The sequence below is a fragment of the Egretta garzetta genome, unplaced genomic scaffold, assembly GCF_000687185.1.
Source record: "Egretta garzetta isolate BGI_Z169 unplaced genomic scaffold, ASM68718v1 scaffold271, whole genome shotgun sequence".
NCBI classification, from domain to species: domain Eukaryota; kingdom Metazoa; phylum Chordata; class Aves; order Pelecaniformes; family Ardeidae; genus Egretta; species Egretta garzetta.
The window spans coordinates 6,854,727-6,865,782 of record NW_009258669.1 but is presented as its reverse complement, the minus strand read 5'-3'; the positions used below and the strand labels follow the sequence as shown (position 1 = coordinate 6,865,782).

At 41.8% G+C, this 11,056-nt stretch overlaps 1 protein-coding gene across 2 annotated transcripts in view; it reads right to left on the bottom strand.

Moving 5' to 3' along the window:
- Positions 1 to 10,130, bottom strand: part of DDX58 (DExD/H-box helicase 58) — a 24,319-nt gene extending 14,189 nt beyond the window's left edge. The window contains exons 1-8 of one of the 2 annotated variants that reach the window (XM_009648685.2): positions 9,898 to 10,130; positions 8,435 to 8,585; positions 6,194 to 6,319; positions 5,275 to 5,388; positions 4,150 to 4,303; positions 3,252 to 3,510; positions 2,375 to 2,537; positions 1,854 to 1,955 (exon numbers count right to left, since the gene is read on the bottom strand). In XM_009648685.2, the coding sequence (XP_009646980.1) occupies positions 1,854 to 1,955; positions 2,375 to 2,537; positions 3,252 to 3,510; positions 4,150 to 4,303; positions 5,275 to 5,388; positions 6,194 to 6,319; positions 8,435 to 8,585; positions 9,898 to 9,978 (1,150 nt within the window). In that variant the 5' untranslated portion in view covers positions 9,979 to 10,130. The remainder of the gene's footprint in view (positions 1 to 1,853; positions 1,956 to 2,374; positions 2,538 to 3,251; positions 3,511 to 4,149; positions 4,304 to 5,274; positions 5,389 to 6,193; positions 6,320 to 8,434; positions 8,586 to 9,897) is intronic. The other variant, XM_035888468.1, reaches the window with a different exon arrangement.
- Between the last annotated feature and the right edge of the window lie 926 nt (positions 10,131 to 11,056).

Here is an 11,056-nt window from a genome sequence, read left to right as displayed (position 1 = left end):
TTTTTTTGGTGGGGGGGGGGGGGTGAGGTTTGGGTGGTTTTTTTTTAATTCTCCCTTCCTGCCCCAGGCTATAGTTCATTCTCCAGTACCTGGAAAGTGTGTGTGTGTGTGGGGGGGGGGAAGATCTAGAAAGTATAGAACCGAGGTAAACAGGCTTAAGGCACCCCAGTCAGTTTGCAAAAGCCAGCCTAAGCACAGATAAAATCCTTTAATTCGGGACTGGATAAATCAAGGCTGATCCTGAGCATAGCCATCCATGGGTCTCTGCTTTGTACCCCCTGTACCTCTCAAATTTGTTGATAAAGAGCCACTTACTGGACACCACTTTGGAACCCTGCAAAAGCAGAAAAGATTGATTGATTTCTGGAGGGCTGCAGAATTAGGTCTCATGACCATGAGACCCGTTCTCTCTTCTCAGAGCCATGCATCTCCCTCTCTGCAAATCTTCACACCACTGCAGCTCCTGAGGCTGGAACCCTACAGACAAGTCTCTCCTTTCTTAAGTAGCCATATCCTCTCCCTGGTGGTGTTCACGTTCCACAGATCTTCCCCTGTAAAATTACCTTAAATGCTTTTCAATAGGAAACAATGGAGAACTGGTAACAGTGGAAACAGGGGTACCCAGATATCTAAGGAGTACAAAATGTGACCAGTGGCCAGGACACCCTTAGAAGTAACACTGAGCGCAACTCAGAGAGGCCAGGGAAAATATGAGAAGTGTCAGAGCAGCAATAGTGAAAGTAAACTTTTGCTGAAAGGTGTCCTGGTTTCGGCTGGGATAGAGTTAATTTTCTTCGTAGTAGCTAGCATAGTGCTGTGTTTTGGATTTAGTACCAGAAGAATGTTGATAACACACCGATGGTTTTAGTTGTTGCCAAGTAGTGCTGAGACTACTCAAGGACTTTTTGAGCTTCTCCTGCTCGGCCAGGTGCATAACAAGCTGGGAGTACAGCACAGCTAGCACAGCTAACCCGAACTGTCCAAAGAGCTATTCCATACCATATAACGTGATGCTCGGGGGTGGGTTAGTCGGTCGGTCGGTCATGGGCAGAGTGATCACAGCTTGGGCTGTGTGATCGCGGCTTGGGGGCAGTGATCGCTGCTCGGGACGGGCTGGGCATCAGTCAGCAGGTGGTGAGCAATTGCATTGTGCATCACTTGTTTTATATATATTCTGTATATTCTTTTACCATTATTATTATCACTATTGTTATTCTTCTCTCTTATTAAACTGTCTCTCTCTCAACCCACAGGTCTTACTTTTTTTTCCTTTCCTACGATTCTCTCCCCCATCCCACTGAGGGAGGCAGGGGGAGTGAGCGAGTGGCTGCGTGGTGCTTAGTTGCCAGCCGAGTTAAACCACGACAAAAGGAAAAAACTACAACATTCAGAGTAAGACCATAACTGAGATCCTTCTTGTCTTCCTTAACAGAGACAGCTTTAGGTATGAAGCATTTGGAGCAATGCTTAAATAAGAAGATACAGGTATCTCTCATCAATTAAATCCAGCTCATTGCATTTTGAAAGCAAGCCTTTTGGTAGTTTTGTTTCAGATTCTTTAAACATTCAAAATGATTTGACAGTGTCAAAAGCACACCATCCTTAGCTACAGGAAGCACAGGTTGAAATCCAAACAAAAATATTTATGATTATCAACCTAGTCACTTACAACAGGAAAATAGTTGACTCTTCTACCTGTAATTTTTTATTTAAGAAATAGTGGTTAAAGGCAAGTAAAAAGGAAGAAGGAGAAAGGAAGTGGGAAAAGAGTGACTGTTCTAGCAGCCATGAGGATTCACACTGATGTAATCAAAGACTGAATTCCAGTTACAGGCATATTAACAGTATCTTACCCACTGAGTAAATCTTCCTCATCAACACCTCCGTTTCAGACATCAGACCCGAGATAATGTCTGCAAAATGATTCTGAACTCGCGTTTTAACCCATCTGACATCTAGATACAAGAAATGGCAGTCAGTGACCTGAGTAAGTAAAACATTTCCCTAGGCAGCACAATACAAATTCTTGTCTAAAAGAATGCTACATATGGTGCTCTACGCAATTGTAATGATGTTTATTGTTAATAAGCATTATAGTTGCACAGAAGGAAACAGCCCCCAGTCTTACTGGCAGAACTGCTCTGGCTTTTCTGCCAGAGATTGTGGAGCTCAGCAAAGAGAAAATTTGCCCAAATGGGCACTGCCTTACTGTGGGACAACAGTGCAGTGCATGCTTACACTCCTTTCAAGCCAGCAGGAAGCAAAGCTCCAGCTTAGTTTTAAGCTTTTAACTTCTCCTGACCAAAGGAGAATTGGATAGCTGCCTTAATTATGCTTTGCATCTCACAGAAAAATAAAAAGGAAGCGTGCTTACATGTTTCTGGCTTGTTTCCGAATCTCTGCAGATCCTCTTTGTTCTCTCTGACAGTGGATATGGCCTGTATGTCAAGGTAGGAGCAGAGGGTACAGATGTGCTCTATTGTTTCCTTGATGCTCTTGGCATTACCAACTCCAACAGAAGCAGTTAAACCTACAATCTGAGCACACACATGAATAGCAGCGGTTGCTCCTTTGTCACAAATGAAAAAAAAAAACAGGAGACGCTATTACCAATTGTCAAGTTGTCACTGTCTTCAAAAAAAAGGAAACAAAACAGGTAGCTGAAGTAAACATGAGTGCACGGACTAAACCTTGAGAGCCTAACCTTGTCCTCACTTGTGCCCTCTCCAAGGCACTCAAGCTTGGAGTATTCAAACTGAAAATATCCACCCACTTAAATCCATAACTAGCTGTATTTGCCAGTGCTCATCATAAGTAGAAACAGCAAATCCACCACCAGAATGGTCCTCCACATTCATTCAGAGGAGACGTCTTCTCAGCTGGACCAAAATCTCCTGCCAGCAGAGGCAGTGGCCCAATTTTATTGTTGCAGAAGACAGCAACAGAGAACTGATAAAGAGATTACTAAATTCTAGGGCACGTGCTTTCTTCCCAGCCCAGAAATCCTGTTTGCTTTGAAGTACTCCAGTCTCTGTCATGCTTCATGAGTCTTTCTTGGCAGCTGGAGGGAAGATGTAATGTGGGAAAGCAGCCTGGGGGTGTCCAAGAAGAGGGAAAAAGTGTTCCAGACGCTACCATTTCAATTTGCAGCCACTGTTAAATGGGATTTTGAACTGGATTAACACAGAAGGCAAGACTTCAGGCAAAATACTTTTCTCTCATGTTTCCACCGCTGACAGACTGCGCCTTACCTGAGGCAGCTGGTTTGCAGAGGAATCAAATTTTTGTTCCAGGTATCTGGTCATTAACACATTGTAAGGGTGGTTGCCTGTAGTGTTGTGGCATTCATCAAATATCATCAGAGTGAAGATGGAGAGGGAGCTAATGATCCCTTCCTCGATGCTATTCACAAGAATCTGGGGCGTCAGCACAATGATGTCACTGTCCTGTATAACCCTTTCTACAGAGACATTTGCAACTGTTTCACCGCTAAGTCCTTGAACAGAATATCTAGGAAGAAGAGGCAAAAGATAAGGTATGAAAAAGGATGTCATGCAGGGCAAAAAAAGCTAGAAGAACAGACTTTTCAGCAAGCTTGAAGGGTATTGACTAAGTTCAAAATGTGAAATTGTTCAGGCTGGCCATTTGACCCACAGAAGCTGAGAAAAAAACTGCTGAGGGTAAACAACTGGATTCTGAACTCCCATTAACTAAAATATATTGGATTTGAGGTGGTGATTTTGTACATTTAAGCTGGATCTATCAGTTCACATGTAAGCTGTATTTGAAGATCCTGCCCTTCATCCCTTTTCTGTATACATCTGGAAGCACAGGACTGTTTTCTGTCAAGCAGCCTCACTTTCCCGTAACTATAAGGATTCATATGTGGATGTCCAGTAACCAGTTCCTTCACAATCAGAAGCTATAGGTTGTCAATACTTCCCTAAGCAATTTTTAGTCCCATCTGAGAGGTGGACCATCATTTTCCAACTAGATGGTAACTTGCCATTTTTACCACTAGGCATCATCCTTATGTTAATGCCACACATTCCTGTCACCAGTAAACCCATGACATTTTGCCCTAGCCACAGCTGACCTAGAGGGCAGTTTATTTTCTGTGGAGGAACCACCAGGTAGAATTACACTTACCCACTTCTTTCAAAATGCTGCTTGAATACAGTTTTCTGTTGTTCATACACTGGCACTTTAGTTGCAAGAAAGACAACTTTCGCCTTTCGTCCCACGGGCATGTTTTGGAAATGGTGTTCACAAATCAGAAGTGCCACAAAAGTTTTTCCAGATCCTTTAAACAAAGAATGTGGAAGGTAAAGCACTAGTATGTAAAGGTGTATTTGTAAGCAGGAGCCTGTCTCATCTGGGTGCCCTGTAACAACGGGGAGCTGACAAGGGGGCTGTGACAATTCCAGATTCTCTGGGGACAAATTTGAACACATGCTTGCTGCTTACTCAGGTGGGTAATCATCCCTCTCTCAGTCTCAGTCTGTAAAGACCATGTGGCAGTCACTGGGAAGGAAAATCCATTTCCAGTTTTATTTGAGTTCTTTGAAATCACTGAGTCTACTGCTCTTAGAGTGTGATCCCACATCAAATCAAGACTATGGTACAGGCACCAGGCACATTCAGCTTCCATCCTTCCCCATGCAGCCTTGCTCCTCTCATACTTCTTTTCCTTCAGCACTCAGGTTCACTGTGCAGGCCACCCACAGCTCTTCTGTGCCCCTGTCTCTCCAGGGCCCAGGGCACAATCAGGCTAGCAACTTGGAAAACAGAGGTAGAGAGAAAGAGCTGACTGATCTCTCTTCTGCTGCTGAACTTCAATCTTCATAATTCATTCCTGAGCTACTGCAAAAGTTCCCTGTGCTGTTTTGATGTTGTAGGCATTGCAGTACATAAACCAGGGGATTCTCAGGGCAACTCATCCTATTTTTCCTTCAACTTGCAAGTCAAATTTCTTAAAGATCTGCAGAGATCAGTGAGTGATTTTAACTCAAAAATTTGCATGAGGGAGTGAGAAAGCAGAGGTCAGAAGATGGAAATCTGAATACCAGCACTGAAGTGCCAAGAGACATGTCTATCTGCTCAGGCTCTGTGCTGCCCTTGGTAATTAATTTCAGGTTAGATGTGGATCTACTCCTGCAAGGAAGACTGCTTTTAAATAAACAGCTGGAAAAGTTTGACTTAACCTTTACTCTTCCCTATCTTTCACAGACCTCTCCACCAAGAGATTTTTTCTAAGAAATTTTGTTTTCTTACCTGTGGGGGCACATATCAATGTGTTTTTCCCACTGACAGCAGGCTGCGCAAGTTCAGTCTGGTAGCTCCGAGCCTTCTTTGTTTCATAAACTGGTGAAGACTGATAGATCCCTTCTAGGAGAGAACCATGTTTTTGTGAAGAGTGTTGCAACAGAAATGCGTAACATACATTGTGCCCCATACAGTTGCTATCTAGAATGATAGAGTCCTCAAAGTCAACAGAGAGCATTCTCTGACAGACAAGCCTTTTAACAGGACATACACACCAAACAAGCATTTTGTGTAGGTTTGATGGCATACTTTTGTTACTGTTCAACTGTGCTTCCTAAAATGAACTCATTTCAAGGTCTTGACTGACACCTGTCACCTTAACTGGTCTTTTTCAACTTGAAAACACAAGGGCTTATTTTCCCCCAAATAGATGCACAGTATTCCTTTTAGCCTTCTCCTCTACAGACTTTTGAAGTTAATACTCTCTTAAATTGTGGTCTTGTCAGAGGGTTTGCACTTATGGAACAGGAACTAGAAACCACTGGTGGATCAAAATTTCCCATAAGAGACATGACAGCCACTGCATGGATCCTTTGCAGCCACATTCAGCCCTCTAAACTGGCTAATACCAGGTCACATGTGAATCAGTTGTATCAGAGAAGAGAAGCATCATCAACTGTCTGGTGTTTGGAAACCTTTTTGATCCTGTGCTGGCAGAACAACTTTGCACTAGAAATGTGGTAAATGAGGGGCAACCAGTAGCATGTGCAATCCTTTAAACATTAAAACAGAAGACAGCTAAATCAAGTCAGAGATTCGTACTAGCTCCTCAGTACCTTCCTTTGTGGCACACTGCATCTACATCCATCAGGACTCTAACGAAATGGAGAATTCCAGCCACAAACTGTTTTAAGTTGTTAAGTCTTACCTGAAACTGGATAGAGATTTTCAGTGAGATTATTATCACATTCTGCTTCTTCAGAAAATGTTATCACAGTTTCAAAGCTGTTCTCCGAGGCATCTGTCATTTCACCATCAACATCTTTGCCATTATCTGTACAATCACAAAAAAAGGGCATGTTACTGATCTTTTTGATTTTAAAAACTTGTATTTGTTCGGATGACAAGGTGAAGGAGTTGGTTGCTAGCATGGAAAGACTGCATAAAATGATGCTGCATCCAGGCTCCCTTTCAAGTAAGATTGATAGCACTGAGAGTCTTGGGTTTAGAAGACCCACACACTCAACGCATATTTATCTGTCTCTTAAAAATCAAGGGAGATAATAGATTGGGAGGGAAGTTATATTGTCTGTGTTTAGTGACAAGATTACAGATTTAATATAGACATTAACCACAAGCATGAAAAATACATGGAAGTTCAAAAAAGCTTTGTAAATTCAACACTTTGTTCTCCTTTTCGATCTACCTTTTGGAAGGGCCTAGAAACTGTAGGACTATCTCCATCCTTTATCTTACATGATAACCAAGAGAGGTTCCAAAGATGCTTCCTAAAATTTTCTTTGGCCTTGTAATTATTACCTTGTCAAAGAACTGTCACTGGGCTTTGCATGTAAGAGTATCATTGCAAACAGGACACATGATCACAAAGTGCTGCTTTTGGAGAGGGAGAAAGAGCACATCTACGCCCTAATGGAGCTCCAGAAAGCACACAGTATCTGCTATTAAATTCTACTAGCAACTCTTCTTAACAGTGGTATCTTTAACTTACAAAATATAATTGTTAACCAAATAATATGTATAGCCATCAGCCACATAAAATAGTATCTATGTACATATTATTCTTATTTTTATATATAATTGTTTATGCATTTATTAACTACATATATAATTATATATATAAAAAATAATTAAATCTCCAGGTAAGAAGGACAGACTGAGAGAGTTGGGCTTGTTCAGCCTGGAGAAGAGAAGGCTGCGGGGAGACCTGATTGTGGCCTTTCAGTACTTAAAGGGGGCCTATAGGAAAGATGGGGAAAATCTTTCTAGTAGGGCCAGCTGTGACAGGACAAGGGGTAATGACTTTAAACTAAACCAGGGTAGGTTTAGACTGGATATAAGGAAGAAATTCTTTACACTGAGGGTGGTGAAACACTGGAAGGGGTTGCCCAGAGAGGGAGTGGAGGCCCCATCCCTGGAAACATTCAAGGCCAGGTTGGACGGGGCTCTGAGCAACCTGATCTAGTTAGCAGTGTTCCTGCTCACTGCAGGGGGATTGGACTAGATGACCTCTAGGGGTCCCTTCCAACCCAAAACATTCTATGATTCTATGAAGAAATTACACATATTTGACTACAGCAATAAAAACATTTCAAAGTAAGAAATACTGGCTAAGAAGCCACTTAAAAGTAGCTTGTCCCAGTTGCTAATTAAAAAAAAAAAAAAAAGATCAAATAATCACTTATGGTTTAGTAGAAAGCAAATATAGATCCAAAGAAATACAATCCAGTTTATCTAAAATCACTTGTCTTTCTTAATTATTTTGTAGTAAAATACTGTATTCCCCTCTAAATTCTCCCAAGCTGCAGGGTACTCATATAGGTATTTTTCAAGTGGAAAAAGATAAATTCAATGACAAAAGCAAAATCTTATTAGGAGAAATTCTGCATTTTTACAACAAATTAATATAGTCACTTGGTAAATGCTGCTTATCAATTTCTCAAAGAAAAAAGTATATGATCTGCTATGTGGATCACAGAATTGTATCACTTTCTAAGAATATCAAATTACTAAACATATTTTATCAGAAAACATTGCATCTATCACAACTCAAGCAGCCAAAAAGATGCCAAAAGGTGAATAACAGTAGAAGGGAAAGAAAAAGATAAATATTTTTTTAGTTTTGTACCTTCAGAGCCTTGTACGCTGTCCGATTCTGTTTACCAAAATAAGACATCATTCATAGCCATATGGGAGCAGAAGTACTCAAAAAATAATTTCCGACAGTATATATATATATATATAAAGTACCTATATTTCATTTTACATGAAAGACATTTTAATTTTTCAAAAGGGGGGGGATATTTTTAAACAACAATGAGCAATGCAGTCTGATGGTAACCTTTTAAATTAGCTTTATTGTCCTGAAAAAAAAATTACTGTCTGGTAGAAGAGTAGGAAAAGAGCATCATAAAAGCAATTAGCAGTTTACCTCCTTTCATATCCCACAGTTCACTTGCATTGTAATATCCTGTGTTATCTAGTGCTAGCTGAAGGCTTTTCGGCCAATTTTCCTTATCCGATCGACAGAGACATTCAATGAGTTTAGTTATCCCAGCTGCTTTGCTTCTGTATTCACTGATCTGCACACACAACAAACAGAAGTTGCTGTAGGTTCTGAGTGATCAAACCCACTGTTCTTTGATAGTTTGATCTGTTTTGTTTCATGTTCAGTTGAAAATTGCATTTTCTTCTCGCAGAATAAAAGGCTTCCAATAAAATTCAGTCATTTACCTACTACTGCTGCAATTTTGCCAGCAGAGGCGTACACTAAGTTTAGCTGGACTACCTCAACAGGTAAGCTATTTGCTTAAGTATTCACAAGGTCTGAAACATCACAGAGCTGTTCTGTGAATTCATCTGGCAATGTCCTTGTAATAAGCCATATCTGCCATAAACATCTGAGGCCGAACTGATTAAAAAACATTCCAGAACAGGAAAATGCACAAGTACAAAATTTATGGCAGGCCTGACGTTTGGTCAGATGCCATAGCTTTCCAAATGTTATGTATCTCCATAAAGAAACACTACTTTAAAGGTAAAATAGCTGCAAACAATCCTTCTCAGGAGTCACAAGGAATGAGAACACCTAACAGACTCCTTCACACACCACCAATAACTTATTATCAACCAGTCAGAAATGATGAGTGATTGGTAATATCACTTACTATCAGTCACTGATAATGACACTGACATAGAACTGGGTAATGGTACAGCAGCTTCACATCCAAAGGCAATGAAAATGTCATCGACTTCTGTGACACAGCATTTAGCTAGTGACTTTAGAACAGAGGTTTCATTTCACCCTACGACTTTGGGTGCTGACAAAACTCAAAAGAGCCACACAAAGCTTCTAAGGGTTGCCACAGTTAAGGTAATAGACTATGTCAAATCACATGACAAGCAAGAATCAATTTAGGCAAGGTCTAGATGCTACTTTGCCTATTTCCACCTGTATTTTTAGGAGCATTAATGCAGCATGAATGCTCCAGAAAGGGGACCATTTCAAAGGCATAGCAAGGCACCCATTTCATTGTAATGTGGCACCTTCCAGAGCCCCTGAGGTCTTTTCACAGGCATCTGGACTCTGCAAAGACATACAGCTGAGCACTGTCAATGACAAAGCCACCCCATCCTGCTTCCTTGCCTGCAACCCTTTTTGCACGGAGGGGTGGCAAGAATGAGACGTGCAGCGCTGCTGTGGGAAGCTGCAGCCACACAGCAAAGGCTCCTCTAAGCAGAAGAAAGCAAAGTCACTCCCCAGGGGATCGTGGCTGGCCATCCTCCTCCCTCAGCGGCCTGAAGGGTGGGCACCAGTTCATACTGCAAGTGAGGCAGCCAGCACTTCTCCACAGTAAAACTAGGCAAAGACCGGGATTTTACCACTAACCGTACCTGCAGGATCTCATCACACTCCCTCTCTATCAGGCATGTGTTTATGTAGGGCATGAGTGCTACTGGATCAACTTCTAGCATTGTTGCTTCTATCCGCTTCAACAGCTGTCTGTGCAACTCCAGTTTTTCCAGTTTGCTGAAGTCCCAGTTTTCAATTGCTTCTGCCAGTCCAGTGTAACCTTTCAGAGAAAAGCGACAAATTGTTACTATGAATTCAATCTCTAGCTCGAACAGGTAGGAACAAGCTGAAAAAACACTTTCTCAGCCACACTGGAGAAATTACAACTGTGACTTGGAGTCAGCAGGTTAACTTTTTCAGTTTTCCACTGCAGATACACCAAACTGAACACTATCAACATATTCAAAGAAGGTATTTTTGCAATTCAGAAACTAGGACTATCACAGGCTGGTAAAAAGCTGCTCTGGACCTGGTATTTGCTTCAAGGGGAGACTGGGCTACATCAAAGTGATAAGAAATATTGTAATAATTGCTCACTGAGATACTGTAACCACCCATCATTAATAGCGAGTAAATGAAAACAAAAGTGGCTTATGGCATGAGATTTTGGCGTTCAAGATACCTAACAAATCACCATCTATGACAGAACGTATATGTATAGAGAAAAGCTGGCAAATCCTGGTAATTTTACACCTTCGTAATCTCTCCTGTCACATTTTGGAAAGGAAATTGCATGATGACCTCACACATCAAGCAGTCATAGCTAGTGAGGAACAACCACCTTGTTTATAAACTGTGAGTGGTTACTTACTTCTTGAAACAGGAGACTTTTAAGACCTCTGAATAATTTTTAAAATTCGGTTTCTAATTTAAGACTCTGTCCTTGAATGAAGTTATCCCACACTACCAGTTAACCCCCCCCCCCCCCCCCCCATCCTGAGACCCGTTTAGATCTCTCTTTTAGAGGGTTTAGCTTCCTTTAGTTGTATTTGGTGAGAACCGTGCCTGTCGTATTTCTTCCCTAAAGCCCCCGAGGCAGGCAAGCCCCCCGGCAACGAGGCTTTATTCGGCATCCCTTCGTCTTGCCTTGGCTGTCTCCACAGTCGAAACCGTGCCAGCTCCTCCTCGGGCGGGCGTTCGGAGCGTTCCATCCCCAGCCCCTGCCAGCCGCTCCTTCCTCCGGCCGGTCCCCCGCAACCC